A 15,608-nucleotide genomic window follows, 5' to 3' on the forward strand; every position below is an offset into this window, starting at 1 on the left:
GGAGTTTAGGTGGTTTGCTTAAGGGTACATCAGCCATGGATATTCCTGCTAGTCATAGGTGATTGAACCGGCATCCTTATGGTACCAAGCCTCGTTCTTTTGAAATTATGAAAAATCTCAGTCAGATTGTGTAATTTCTACATAGATTTTCACATAATATTATTGAATCATTTCAATTATTCAACAATACGTCTATTAATAATACTTCTATTAAAAATTTGAGAACCACTGGTTTAGATGTTACACCAAACTGCAAAAAGTCATTGGACCAGAAGCTATTACATTTTGTCAGCTATGAATGAAAAAATAGACCCAGGTTTCCCAAAGCCTTCTCTGCCCACCCTGAACCCTCCAGTGTTGAGCCTGCTTGAGCAGCGATGATCACCTGATATATCTGAGAAAAACATAAATTATGATCACTTTAGGGCTTGTTTCTTCATTGTTGTGTTTTTTTTTATTGTGTTCTTATAAGTAAACTGTGTTCAAACATTTGATAGATGTACAAACCTTTCTCTGAACGAAAAGTTAATAACAGGTAGTTTATTCCATCATTGAGACATGTCCTCCTCATCCCAAGGTATATCCTTTTAAAGCTATGGGAAGTCTAGTTCCCTAAAGTGGAACCTTCTACCACCAGCTGTGATGAAGGGTGACGGGATGAAGATTTGGGCCACAACCTTTTTCAGCTGAGAGACAAATATTCCTGCTGGCAGTTGTTATGTTGTCTGAGAATGATCCACCACCCAAATCATACCTGCTGTGTGGGGGTCCTGTGGTGGTTGCAGAATGTGGAAAGGGGGCTAAGGAATGATGAATTGTAACAGCATGACTACAGTCTGTAATTGTTGAACTACACAATGCCCCTTTTAGAGTCAAGTGCTGACAGAGTTGACAGTGAGTGCAGAAACAAGGAAGTGGTTTTAAGGTTATGGCTGACCAGTTTAAACCAATGATAACTCCCCACTTACTGTGAGAAAGAAAACATTGCCATTACCATGGTTACAGATGTATGCTTTGCTCAGTGTCTCCATCATGAATAGCCTTTACATTTCACAGATATTAAACACACACACTACATACGGGGTCTGTCTCTAACACACAGCTTTTAAACCTAGCGCCCTCGATTTCTCTGGACCTCTGTGGTAATGGAGCCAGTAAATAAATCAATACAAAGCATACTATGTAGTGAACATGAAGCTGCTTAACACACAGTCTCTCTATTTCGCACCTCCATCTCTGTCATCTTTTTTTTCTTTCTATAAACTATTTACTTGTATTATGGTAAACCACATAAACTGTCACTAAGTGTTGTCAAAAGGTTACAGTATAGAATGCACATCACATGTAATTTCCCAGTGTTTTAATGATCCAGTGTTTTAATGATCAGGGGTGAAGAGTGAGTACAAGCCACACACTTTACTCTGGTTATCCATATGACCTTTATTGACCATGATTAACTCCAGTTAACAGACATGGGTGAGCCCCTACCAGTTTATGACCACACACACATTCAGCTAGGGTCAAAGTACAGGGATAAAAGTTTGAGGACTAAATCCTGGCTACAATTTATACTATGGAAGAATGAACTCATTGACAATTTAAGTTGGAGGCTCTGGAAACACTGAATTCATCTACTTTAATTAAAACAAAACAAAACAAAAAAGCACTGCTGGCTATTTTGATGATGTTTTTACTTGTGGGCCCAAGTCAACAGTCAAAAAACTCAGTCGAGCATAACAGAGGTACTGTCCAAACTTAAACTACTGCGGTCAGAATATGGAGAAAAATCTATCAATCTATCAATATCAATGCAAGGCTAACCAGGATGACAAACACTTAAAAACATTGACAAATCACAAATAATAAACAAGATGTTATGACTAATAGTACCCATATCAATGAAGGAGAAGCTTGTATTAATGAATTAGAAGCAACACTAGAGAAGGTGGAAAATGCGTTGGAATTAGCTATTTAATGAATCCACTAATTAGTAACCAAAACAAATGACCTGGAGAACTGAGGAAGGAGAAAGGATATGCACATCGTTTTTTTTTAAGAGAGATTTTGGAACATTTCCTGTCAGGATTTGGTGCCATTAAACTGCATCAATATAGGTGACATCAAGTGCTGGTGTTGGAGAATTAGTTCTGGATCACAAACACCACAAATCATAGCAATGATATTGGCTGGTGATCCACCACTCGAGATAATAGGTCTACTGTCCACAGCCAAGTATGGGTTACACCATTGTAAGTGAAACATAGCATTGTTTTGTGGTGACCCTATACTCATGTGCAGCTACTCCAAAACATTTTATTAGAATAATGGCAGTGTCCAAATTTGGGCATATGACAAGCTATTACCTGAGACTGATGTGCTGGTTCTTTCCTTCAGTCTGTGGTAAAAGAGCAGGAAGCAGAGAGCATCAGTGCACATAGTGGGATGAGGACTGAGAGAATGAGCTCTGAGCTGAAATATCAGATGGAGTAGAAATCCAGATCATTAGTTTAAGTGTGAATATAATACTTCATGTATCATACTACCACTCACAACACAGAGGAAACGCAGTCCTTTTAATATCACAGTGCAGTAGATACTGCCATTTTCTCTCTAAGCTGAAGACATTATTTGTATTTATGAATAAGCAAAGATCAGCCAAAACACTGAACCACCTCGTTGTTGCTATATCACTGCCCATTTTCTCAGATCCACTGACCATACAGGAGCACTTTGTAGTTCTACAATTATAGACGATATTCCACCTGATGTTCTGCAAACTTTTACTCTATTTCAGCCTGTTATTCAATGGTGAAGTCACACCACCACAGAGCATGATTTGGGTAATAAATAATTTTTGGCTCTGCAGTGACACTGATGTGTTGAGTGGAGTTTTTTAAAGCCCTCAGTATCACTGCTGGTCTGAGAATAGTCCACCAACTAAAAATATCCAGCTGACAGCATCCTGTGTCCACTGATGAAGGACTAGTGGATGACCAACACAAGCAAGCTAGTTTTCCCTTTCTGGGAACCCCCTCTCCGGGTTTCACTCTAGAGATTTAATTTCTTAGGAATAACATGATAAAACTGAAAAAAAAATCACAGCAATATTTTCAGTGTAGGACATGTCCACATACACAAGATATACTGAAGGAGAGTGGAAATTACAGGCAGTGCATTATATTACATTGCTCAAGAACATCCACAGGTGCAAGCTCAGTCTCAAATGTCTCCCCACACTGAGGACTGTAAAATAGTAGTGTCCCATTTCTTATTTTTGTGGTCTTAAGGCACACTAATTCCCTCTAGTTGCCTTAGTTTGTCCTTTGGTGAAGACCAGAGATCTTGGATGTAGATGATTTAGACTCTACAAGACTAATTCTTTTGGTTTTGGTCTCTGATAGGTTGAATCTCATTGTTTGGTATTCTGTTCCTGGCAGTGTGGACTCATGGTGACTTGATTTCCAGGTGGATCATTTTCATTGTCTTTTTCATCCTTTAAAAATAAATGAAAGACTGGTGTAAGGCAAGTGATAAAACACATTACAGAAAGTGTGCATGTTTAATTTCTGAATTTTATCGAATATGTAATTTTGAATAGTTTATCGAATATTTAATATAGAATATTTAAAAATTGTGTACCCCTCAGTTTCTGAATGTCTAAAAGGCGCATTCTCAACCTAGCAATCTCAACAACAAATTACCTCTAGGCCTGCTAATGTTGTTTACCTAGTAAGTCTACACCTGTTTAGTGAAGTAATGTTAAGTGTACCTAACATACATATTTTTATGATTACATTTGAGGTGAAAATGTGACAAACTGACACCCCCCCCCCCAACCCCAAAAAAAAGCTATAAACCATATGTGGTATGTTTTGCAGAGACCACATTTGTCATTCATTCATTTCTTTTCTGTAAGTGCTTAATCCAAAAGGTTTGTTCGAAGCCTACCTAGTATAAGTTGACCATATCTGAGTTCTCATAAAAGAGGACACATGGGGCAGGTTGGCAGCACAAATGCTTCCATAACCATGCAACTATGCTGCTGAAATGTAACACATAAACAGATACTCGTTAACAAGATTAAAAACAAAATGCCTTTTTTGGACAGATTCTTTCCATTCAACTTTTGGCCCTAAGCAAAAATAATAAAATAATATTTTGTCATTTCTTGACAGTGTATTATCACTGAAACCTGTTATTTTCTGTTCAAACCAAACTTCAAACCTGAAGTCCTGTATTAAAGCGACTTGTTTACACCAGAAAACTCATGATCATGACAGAAACTGACGAGTTTACTTTTTAACTGTGTTTTTAAAACGTTCCTAAAAGCAAGCACCACATTTTATCAACCAGAAATAATACAGACTTAATAAATGATCAGAGCATCGCCAGGATCCAGACATTTATGTAAAAATACTTATATTTCATATTTTATAAGGTCTGGCTGATAAAACGTGCTGTATGTGAGAGCTATAATTCAGTCCCCTGTTCCGGATTTAAACAGTTGGCCTGTTTTCTTCTAAAGTTAATGTTAAACAGAAAAACTGCGCAGATGTAACTTGATTAGTGATAACAGAAAGTCAGTAACGGTCAGGTGTGTCCATGCATTTGTGCCGTTATAGGGACAGAAGTGACGACTTTCAGTTTTGTAAAATATAGAGCAGAAAATGACAGTCTCGTGTGACACAGAAACGCTTACAAATACAAAAATGAGACTATGATAAATAACCTTAACAACTTTCAACACATTTCTGTTCGAGTCTCCAGTAAAACACTGATGTGGCGCAGAGCTCAGCTGAAAGTGATGTAAGCACAAGAAGGTGCGCGCGGTGAAGTGTGTTCCATTTCTGCTCTGAGCTCCGAACCCTTGAACACTTGATCCTGGCGCGCCCCTTTTGCTCACCTACAACAACGTCATCATACGTCATCGAGGTGCACACTTCAAGAAAGGGATTAGAGCTTTTTGTAAGAATTGGGACAGGGGGAAGACTGGACGGCAAAATCATGGACAGTTTTGGAATCCTGGCCGGACATATTTTTTAGGTCCCGAAAAGAGGAAATGTCTGGTGCAAGGCAGGAACACACACTGGACAGGGAGCCAGTCCATAACAGAGCACCACACAAGCAAACAGTCACACATTCACACTTGTAAAGAATATCAAACACACATCCAGTCAAACACACATTCACTCAGTCACTCCCACCAGTGAAAAACTTCATACAGGCAGTCCAATAATAAATTAAAATAGACCAGAGTTTCCCAAAAAAACACCCACCATGACTCCTCCAGTGGTCAGCCTGGTTTAGTGGTGATCAACTGCAAAACCCCAAAAAAGAAAAAAAAGTTAGCAGTCTTGCATATGTTTGTCTGACTGTAATTATGTACGTACACTGGTCAAAAAGTGTGGTTAACAATCAAAGTTGTCTCTGAAATAAGGGACATTAACATTTTTTTTGGTCATGTCTTTGCTGCCCTAAAAGCCTCTTCTCCTCTTTACATAGATTCTGGATTTTTTTTTTTTTAATTTAAAATTTATTCATAAGGATTTGATGTCACTCACCTACAAACTTTAGTGAGGCCATATAAAGATGTTGTGTGATTGACTGTGGATTACAAACACCACTCACTACATTACTGCCTGGTGCAGTAAAACCAGAGAGTTCCACTGCTCTACAGCCCAGGATTTGTACCCTTCTTACTGACAATTAGCATTAACTGTAGTTATTTCAGGCTCATGTTCATGAGCCTTTTCAATAGATGCTTCATTAGCTGTATTAAGAAATCATAAGTGATACCCATATTTGGACACATGATGTATAGTTTTTACCTGAGACTGAAGTGCTGGTTCTTTTCTTCCATCTGTTGTAAAAGAACAGGAAGACCCCAGCGAACAGCAGCAGAGCGCACAGAGGGATGAGGACTGACAGCATGAGCACTGAGTTCAGAGCTGAAATATCAGATGGAGAAGGGATTCAGATCATTAGTTTAGGAGTGAACACTTTACTAAATATGATGTGTCCCACTGTAATACAATTTATCAGCTATTTAGCATAAGTACATGAAATGGATCTGATATATTTAAGATTTATATTTATTATTATGGATACACTGATGTAGATTGATGTAGGCTTCAGACCTGTTCCAGATGTGCTGGGCTGGTTGGAGAACTTTGTTACTGAATAAGGTGTAATAGAGGACACAGTTGACACTGTTACATCTCCAATGTCTACACAGAGATGAGATAAAAAACAGCTTATTTCTTTGTAGCATGTCATTGCATTTCTAAGAAGAAAAAAATATCTCACAATTTCAGATTGATCTTAGATTATGGTTAGATATCAAAGCACATGCTTATATATACCTGTCATAAAAATGCCAGAAACATCTAGATTATTAGGGTAATATGTAGGGTACTATTATTAACAGCTGCACCCCCACACTTGTAACAAACCATTGACCTCATAAATAATCAAATGTATAAGCGCATTTAGATACATTTGCCTGTATATTGTATTACTGTAGACATTTAACAAATTTGGAGATGCTAGATGCATTTTTGTTTGCTTACCTTGTGTTGTACAGGTGGAGGCTACAGTTGTGTGGGATATTACTAGAGGGTCTAGAACTGATGGAGACAATCATGTTAACCCTTTTGGATCCCAACAGTAAGTAAAGAAAACTCGAGGGCATGATCTGTAAAGTTCAATTAAACATAACCCACCTTTTTTCACAGTCAGATAGACTGGAGTAGATGGTTCTAGTCCTGTTTTTTGAATTCTGCAGGTGTAGTTTCCTGTGTCCTCCATCCTGAGGTCTTTGAAGGTCACTACAAACTTTCTCTTTTCCTTTATTTCAGTAATAGATATTCTTGCTTTATATATCCATTGGTTCACCCCATGCATTTTTATTAATATCTCACAGGCAGTAGGAGTTTTTTGACAGAAATACTTGGGATAAGTTTCATATCCTTTAGTGTAAGGACACGGGATATCCACTTTACTGCCCTCTGTTGCACTCACTTTGATCTCCTGACATAGCATGCCTCTCACGGCTGCCACAACAAAGAAAACAGTACATTTGAAATCATGATAAAGTAGATACAGCCATTTTCTTAATTTATAAATATATAAAAACTGGCCTCCAAGCAAGAATCAAATACATCTGCACTCATTTTAGAAAAAAAAATAAGTAAATCATATGTTTACTGTTCTCAGATAATTTGGCACTTAAGCAGAATCTATCCAGTTTTGAGACTTATTTTAAACATTGTGTCCTGGTCCTGTCATGTCTGTTTTCCCAACCATGTTCTCTTGCACATGGTTCTATGTGTTATTGTTCCTGTCTCCACCCTAGTCCCACCTTAGCTCCACCTTCTTGTTAGTGTCCACATCTGTGTCTCATTTGTAATCCTGCCCCCTCATTATCTGTCTCAGGTGTCCTTGTGTGTATTTAAGTTCCTTTGTGGCTGTGCCTCTCTGTTAGAAATTTGATTTGATTCATGTTTCTTTCACTTCCCTTCATATATCAGTCTAGTCTGTCTGTCCCTTCCTTGTGTTTTGTTTGTTTGTTTGTCTCATTCCCGTTCCAGTCAGTTTGTGTCTCTCTGTCCTTTTTCCTATAACCTCCACATTTGCTCATCTGTCTCTGGTCTGTTTGTCTCGTCTGTTACTCATTTTCATCCCTATCCTATCAAGTCAGTTTGTGTCTCTCTAGTTTGTTTCTCTGGTCTGTTTCTCTTTTCCTTGGTATGCCTGTCTGGTCTGTCTGTTTCTTTCCTTTGCTGTGTGTGCTCAGTTTGTCTATTTCTCCCTCTGGTCTGTTAATGTTTCCTTTCCTGTGCTTTGTGTACTTGTGTCTCTAGCTCTCCCTGTTCAGGTCTCTTTGTCCAGGTTTGGTCTCTGTTTAGTTCTTTGTCCTGGTTTGGTCTCTGTTTAGCTCTCCATGTAAAGTCTCTCTGTCCTACTCATTTGTCCAGTAGAATAATCACCAGTTCCCTCTTAGAGACACTTTAATTCACACCAGTAACTACACATACTTGGGAGTGCTGTTAACATAAACAGGAAATTCCAAACCAGCAGTTAAGGTCTCACCGTTTGTATAAACGCAGCTGCAGAAAACAGAGTACACATGTCTCAGTGAGAGAGAGGAAAAAAAAACTTTCTGAGCTGTGATTTTAAGCCACTGTTTTTTAGTGAATATGTGAAAAAATAATAAACTCACCAGGCATGAGGAGGAGGAAGAGGACAGTTGATATGGTGAAGGTCATGTCTAAAGCTTTCAACCACTCTGTGTACAAACAACACTGTTATGTAACAGGAGATGGGACACTTCCCATGAGTCAAAGGACCACCCCTGACCCCCACCCCATACGCACACTTTTTAAATAAACTATGCCGAGCAACTACATACAGTCTATAATTGTGCAGCTACTAAGTGCTCCTATATGGTCAGTAGAGCTGATAAAATGGACAATAATTGTAGAAAAAGCTTAGGGATTTGTGATCACACGCCTGAGGAAACATACACTTCACCTTCCCAACCTCAGCACCAGACTGCCCTTCGTGCATTTAAATTTAATGTCTGCATTATAATGTACATGTACTCAAATTTGTATTTTTATTTTATTTTTGGCCCCCATTGCATACCTTTTTTATACATCTATGGACCTTTTTAGAAGCCACAAATATCAGGGGCAATAATAAATATAATTACTGACTGCACAGTGTTTAATATTAATTGATTTTATAGATAAGCAAAAACTTATAAGGAAAAAAAATTATTTGCTTTTCTCTTGTACAGTTCTGTATGTTCATGAAATTATTAAGCATAGTGTGCTATTTCCAGAACCACATCCAACACCCTAGTACTGGTACTGCTAGTATGTTGTATAGAACATTATTTCAGGTAGTCATTTCAATAAACATGATACTGATATATTAAACCTTTTATTGTAGTAATTTACATATTTCACATTGTGGTCATGACGTTAATTTCTGGCACAGTTACCACTGAACAAACTGTTGTCATAACTGGCAAATTTTCTATGATAGAATGAGGGAAATAGGAAGTGGACAAGCTCTTCATATACTGGCTCTGGTTGAGTTACCAGCCAGTAAAAATACCCACTTGGTACAGTTTCTGTCCCGAACAGTTTGCATCCACCCCTTCTGTTTAAGTCACATGTTTTTACACACAGTACCCCTCCTTGTGGTCAGTGTTAACATAAAACTATTCAACCTTCATGCAGCAACTAGTGAACAGATTCCTCTCTGTATATCCTGAAGTGTATACAGGATATAAAAGTTTAAAGTATAATCCCTTACAATTTTAGCCAATTACAATTACTATGTAATTATTATTAATATATATTATTATGACTGGTTGATGTTGGGCTTTAGACTTTGGGATCTAGGCTCTAGAACACGTGATTTGATTGGTTGGTTGTGGGATTTAGACCCTGATAGATTGAATCTAATTGGCTGGTGTTCAGACTCTGGTAGACTGGATTCATGGAGACTTGATTTCCAGGTGGATCACTTTCATATTCCATTTCATCCTTTGAAAACAAATGGTAGAGCCATGTAAGGGAAGTGGCAATACATATTACAGCATGTTTAATTATTTAATTTAGTAGAACCTATTTTTTTACATAATTAAGCACATTGTATTAAATCAAGAATCTAGGTGTGTCCTTGACAGTTGGACAGGAGAATCATCCAGATGTCCTGGACACTAGGCACCCAGCCCAGGAGAATTTTGTACTTCAAAATAAAAAAAAGAAATTGCTGTGCTGTACACTATACACATGTTATATTTTCTATAATTAAGTCATTTTCTATGAGCACTTCCTTTTGATCAGTATTGAAAATAGTCCAAAGCTTGTCTGGAATAATTGGATGCAAGGCAGGAACACATACTTGACCAAGGGTATAGTATTAGCAATGGATGGAGGGGATGTGTCCCCATCAGTATCCAACAACTATTGAAATGTCCCCACCAATAATTTGATCTCCTCCAAAAAAGAAAGAAAGACTAAGATTAACCTAGAGCTAAACATCACTATTCAGTGAGCTCCCATAATGCCCCTTGCCTGTGGCTCTCTTAAATTAGCCAGGCACAGGAGAAATGTGACACATCAGAAACATTCTCATGTCAAGGTACCATCAAAATATTCAAATACCTGTGTATATGCCATTACCATTATATAGCCCAACATTAGCGTTATTTTAGGGTTGTGTATTTGCCGTGCAACCAGTGATCCAGCATAGGATTTGGACCAGCTGTAAACCTGATCCATATAAATTTGAATAAAAAGAAATAAATAAATAAAATAAAATAAATAAAATAAATTTTATTAGAAATAAATAAAAGAAATGTTGAATGAATAATCAAAATACACAAAGGTTTCCAGAAGACTTCTCACCCACCCTGACAGCTCCAGTGGTCATTCTGCCTGTGATGTAATAATTAGCTGGAAAATCAGGGAGAATATGTTACAATTGCTTGTTTTGACTGTATACATGTATTCATCTTTTCTCTGAAACAAAATCATCCCAGTGGTTGGTGCTTCAACAATCCAGAAAATAACATGTAAACTGCTCTGCAGGCCAGGGTGATAAGATATACACCACTTTACCTAGAAGTGACTGGTGAATTTAGGTTCATCTGTATGAGCTTTTTTTAATTACCTGAAAGTGAATTGATGTTTCTTTTCTTCCGTCTGTGGTAAAAGAACAGGAAAACCCCAGCGAACAGCAGCAGAGCACACAGTGGGATGAGTACTGAGAGATTGAGCACTGAGCTCAGAGATGAAATATCAGAGGTGGAGAAATCCAGATCATTAGTTTGTGTGAACATGTTACAGCTTCTGAACAGTCCAGGTATACTGGAAATAATTCAGACTTAATTCAGTAATGGTGAGTTTGATTGTAGGCTCCAGACCCACTGCGAGCCTGAATTGGAAAAGCAGTAACACACTGAATGAATGATATTCACAGATGATTCAGACATATTCCAGATACTTTTTGTTGGTTGGAGAAATTTGTGACTGAATAAAGTGTAGCAGAGGACATAGTTGACTCCTTCAGATCTTCTACATAGAGACAATAAAATCAGCTTATTCCATTGTATTATATCACTGCAATCCTTAAAACCTTGTTTCTCCTCATTTCTCAGGTTTTGGTGTTGTAGTTTATAGTTGGATATCACTGTATCCTTTGTCAGAGACATATCAGTTTAATTCCTTATGCTCTTACCTTGTGTTTTATGGGTGACTGTGGTGGTGTGGTCTGTTGAAGTTCTTGGAGCTGATAGAGATAAACAGATAAAACGTTTAAGATCCCAGCAGTGAACTCAGATTTATTACACAGAACAGTTCATTTTAACAGCACATACCTTTATTCACAGTCAGATGGACCAGAGTAAACAGGTCTTGTCCTGTTCTCTCAATTCCACAGCCGTAGGGTCCTGTGTCCTCCATCCTGAGGTCTCTGATGGTCACTACAATCAGTCTCTGTTCCTTGTCATCAGTCAGAGAGAGTCTTCCTTCATGTCTCCAGGAGTCCTCCCCATTAGTTTGTAGAAGTGTGGTACAGTTTTTATAAACTCTTTTACAGAAATACTTGATGTATGTTTCGTATCCTTCAGTGTAAGGACAGTGGATGACCGCAGCACTGCCCATTGTTCCAGTCTCTTTGACTTCCTCATATAACATACTGTCACTTAAAACTGCCACAAGAAACATGAAATACAGTAATTTTGATATAACAATGCATTTTAAAAAATGTACTAAACATGATGAGCAAAGCACTTCTCACCTCCGCATTAATGTTTGCTTTGGAGTGTTTGAGAAGGTTGTGGAACTGATCAACAGACTAACCCTTTAGAATTCCAGATAATAAACAGTACGCACCTTTATTCACAGTCAGATGGACCACAGTAAATGGATCATGTCCTACTTTTTCAATTCCACAGCCATATAGCCCTGTGTCCTCCATCCTGAGGTCACTGATGGTTACTACAATCTGTCTTTCATCTTTGTTGTCAGTCAGAGTAAATCTTCCTTTATACGTCTGATTGACCTCCCTGTTAGTTTGCATAAGTGTGGTACAGTGTTTATAAACTCCTTTACAGAAATACTTGACGTAAGTTTCATATCCTTCAGTGTAAGGACAGTGGATGACCGCGGCTCTGCCCTCTGTTCCAGTCTCTGTGATTTCCTCATGCAGCATAATCCCACCACTCACAACTGTCACAACAAAAAGATTTGTTTTATTATCGCAATACAGCAGGTACAGACATTTCCTCCTAAAACTGTTGTTAGAAATAAACACTGATTGGTTAAAGCATCCACCCATTGTTCATTCTCTCAACCCCACTAGCCACACAGGAACACTTTGTAGTTCTACAATTACAGATTGCACTCTGCGTGTTGCTCTGCATATTTACTTATCATGGCCCACTTTCATCACCATCTTTAATGGTCAGGACCCCCACTGAGCAGGTTTGACTTTGGCAGTGGGTTATTACCACTGCACTGAACAGATCTGGTGGTGCTGTTATCGTGTGTTGCGGTAGTACAAGTGGATCAGACACAGCAGTAGAGCTGATCAGAGGGGCATTAAGTGTAGAATCAGGTTCTTTTTAATGTTACAATTGACTGGTTTCTAAGGCATTTGACAGTGACTTTACAAATTGTGATTATGATACTGGTGTAGGCTACAGTAGTGTTACAGTAGTAGTACACTGTGGGTTAATATGGCAGACTATCAAACCCTAGTCTTTAGCATAGAAGGAAGCGACACTGTGTGTGAGCAGAGATTAATATCTTACTGACCTGAGAGAAGGAGCAGGAGGATGAGGAAGATGAGGCTGAAGCTCCTCATTGGTCGCACTTCACTGTTCCCCTCACAAAGCAGTGCAGTGTCTCAGGCTTCAATTGTCATTAGATTGATCTCTCAATGGTGTTCTGATTTCCTCAGGGCTGGACTAAAGAAAGTGACTGAAACTAGACATTTCCTTTTTGCTGTTTTAGTTTCTGTATCAGTGATCGGGGGGCAGACTTCCTGAAATAAACCACATACAGTATAAAGTGAGATTACAGTCTCACTTAAAGAGTGCAGATGACAATCAGGGTAAAACTCTTCTAATTATTCCATTAAACTCTCCGATGATCTTTTAAGGATTCTGTAGTTATACTATGATAGGTCTTTGATCATCCTGCCTGCTGCCTTGAAAGAGGATGCTAAAACTACATTTCAGTGTTTTAACACTGCCTTGAACATTGTTTTTTCAGCGACAATAAAGCTATTCTAATCTAGTCTATTCTATTCTATCCTGGGATTATACTCCAATAATTTTAGGATAATCCTCTAAAACACACAGAGAATTCCTTGTGTCTCACATTCCTTGGATTGTTAACTCTAATAAAACCTCAAATATTCCCTTAAAGTCCCCTACTAAGCTTGTGATAACCACTTAATAATCCCTAAGTAGTATCTCCTCTCACTGCCCACACATACACCCTCTAGTCTCCCTTCCTCTCTCACCTTCACCCCTTCTCCATTTCTTTCTCTCACTCTCAGTCACCATCAGTCTGTTATTCCCCTCACCCTCCTCATTTTTCATCTCCACAGAATAAGTGTTTATGGGAAACGTGCTACTGATGTGATCCCAGGAAGAGGGATCCAGGGACACCTCAGGGATCCAGGTAAAAACTCCAAATCCAAGTCAGAATCTCGTAAACAGATTTGGGACACTCTTGGCTCATGTCATATCCAGGAGGGAGGCTTGTCACCAAAGGTAATTTCAAACTTGCTGTCTTCTTCCAGGTGCATATTTTGTGATGTCATTAGTATGACGTCAACAACATCAGAGAAGCATGGAATACATTACATGCTCTATTACATTAAAGGGGAAGAGAAATCAAGGGCACTGAGTTTAAATGTGCATTTGGGACAGAAGCCATGTCTCGAGAGAAGGGGTTTAGTGAATATTCACTGTTCTGTCTGTGGAATGTAGATCTTGGTTAAAATGAATCACACTGAGTAAAATTAACTTATTTACAGTGTTTAAAGTAAATATACAGTGTTGTAGTGATGAGTGTTTATAGTGAGTAGGAGTTTACACTCATGTTATAACAAGGATAGGTGTTGGGGAGTAATGGAATACATACGGTGTTGTGTATTTAGAATACAAAATATAAGCACATTTATATAACTGTAACAGTTAAAATGAAAAAAAAAACAGTATTCAAAATAAACAGTTACAGACAAAGAATGAATATATTTATTATTATTAGTAGTAGTAGTAGTATTGTTGTTGTTATTATTATTATTATTATTATTATTATTATGCTCTGTGCTTCTAGGTAGGGCAAGCAGCCATGGTGCTTTTAATGGGAATCACAGCCTATTGCCCCAGCCTCTTTCAAGTTGTTCCAAAGCATACCCTTCCCTAAAACACTATTGGTACTGGATTATTTAATGTGTAGATAAATTATATTTTTAGAACTTGATTGCTGCTTAGGAGAACAGCATCTTGACAAAAATACTTTTTATAAGTTTTGTATCCTTCCATTTAAAGAAACAGGATAATCACTTCTCTGGCAGATGTTTCAGTCTCTTTGATCTCCTCATGCAGCATAACACTCCCACTGTTCACAACTGCTAAAACATACAGGGGCACTCTCTAGTTCTAAAATTACAGAATGTATTCCTGCTGTTGTTCTACATACTTTATTAGCCCAAATTCTTCCTGTTCATCAATGCAGTGACACTGACGTGGTGGAGGTGTGCTAGTTTGTGTTGTGCTGGTGTGAATGGATCAGACACAGCAGTGCTGCTCAAATCATTAACATGTCGAACATGATGTGACCACGCTTTGACAGATGATATCCAGAGTGACTTTCTAACCGTTCTAATCCTGACACTGATGTAGGCTACACTGGAGTTACAGAGTCTTGGGTGAGGGCTGAACAGATTGAAATGTGTCATTCCTGTTTCTTGTTTTACCCCCAACATTGTGTGATGTATAAGGGATCTGTAGCTGACCCCAGACCCCAAGCTCAACTGCAATATCACTATTGGTGATTATCAGAATAAATATCCTGTCATTATTCCCTGATAATGTAATGCTCTTCTAATGATTCTGTGGTCGTCCTCTGTTCAGTGGTACATACCCCCAGAATATCACCACAGAACAAGTATTTTTTTTTTTGAGTAGCGCATAGTTTTGGTGGTCTATTCTCAGGCAAGCAGTGACACTGAGGGCTTTAAAAGCTCCAGCAGCACTGCAGTGTCTGATCCACTAACACCAGCACAACACAAACTAACACCCCACCACCACATCAGTGTCACTACAGCGCTGAGAATGGTAATCCTACCTCCTCTTTGGGGGTCCTGAACATTGACAAGCAGGGGAATGAGTGAGCTGCCACAACAGGACTACAGTCTGTTAATTGTAAAAGAGGAGGTTTTAATGTTATGTCTGGTCAGTATAAACACAAGAACTCTCCGCTCATTGTAAGAAATAATTTGCCGTCTCCATGGTTACTGATGTAGACTTTATTCATTGTCTCCATTGTGAACAGAATCTACATTTCACAGAG

The 15,608-nt window shown here is 38.4% G+C and overlaps 2 protein-coding genes across 3 annotated transcripts; both read right to left on the reverse strand.

Annotated features, from left to right (window-relative positions):
* Window positions 1-500: 500 nt before the first annotated feature.
* Window positions 501-8,294, reverse strand: LOC136686690 (CMRF35-like molecule 5). Of its 2 annotated transcripts, none has more exons than XM_066660622.1 (7): window positions 8,222-8,294; window positions 6,723-7,052; window positions 6,570-6,626; window positions 6,138-6,227; window positions 5,829-5,948; window positions 5,277-5,317; window positions 501-3,493 (listed from the first exon to the last, which is right to left on the reverse strand). In XM_066660622.1, exons 1-6 carry the CDS (start codon window positions 8,265-8,267, stop codon window positions 5,304-5,306), a joined length of 657 nt encoding a protein of 218 aa, XP_066516719.1. In that variant the 5' UTR covers window positions 8,268-8,294; the 3' UTR covers window positions 501-3,493; window positions 5,277-5,303. The 2 variants fall into 2 exon arrangements, with proteins under 2 accessions (XP_066516719.1, XP_066516720.1); XM_066660623.1 differs by having other exon boundaries at window positions 6,723-6,846; window positions 8,222-8,286.
* A 655-nt stretch (window positions 8,295-8,949) lies between these two features.
* LOC136686686 (polymeric immunoglobulin receptor-like) lies at window positions 8,950-12,975 on the reverse strand. The gene is made up of 7 exons (XM_066660616.1): window positions 12,837-12,975; window positions 11,913-12,248; window positions 11,396-11,728; window positions 11,257-11,307; window positions 10,690-10,797; window positions 10,429-10,472; window positions 8,950-9,557 (listed from the first exon to the last, which is right to left on the reverse strand). The coding sequence occupies exons 1-7, from the start codon at window positions 12,883-12,885 to the stop codon at window positions 9,417-9,419; spliced, it is 1,062 nt and encodes a 353-aa protein (XP_066516713.1). The 5' UTR covers window positions 12,886-12,975; the 3' UTR covers window positions 8,950-9,416.
* Window positions 12,976-15,608: the final 2,633 nt, after the last annotated feature.

This window comes from Hoplias malabaricus, chromosome 2 (assembly GCF_029633855.1).
Source record: "Hoplias malabaricus isolate fHopMal1 chromosome 2, fHopMal1.hap1, whole genome shotgun sequence".
In the NCBI taxonomy this organism is placed as follows: Eukaryota; Metazoa; Chordata; class Actinopteri; order Characiformes; family Erythrinidae; genus Hoplias; species Hoplias malabaricus.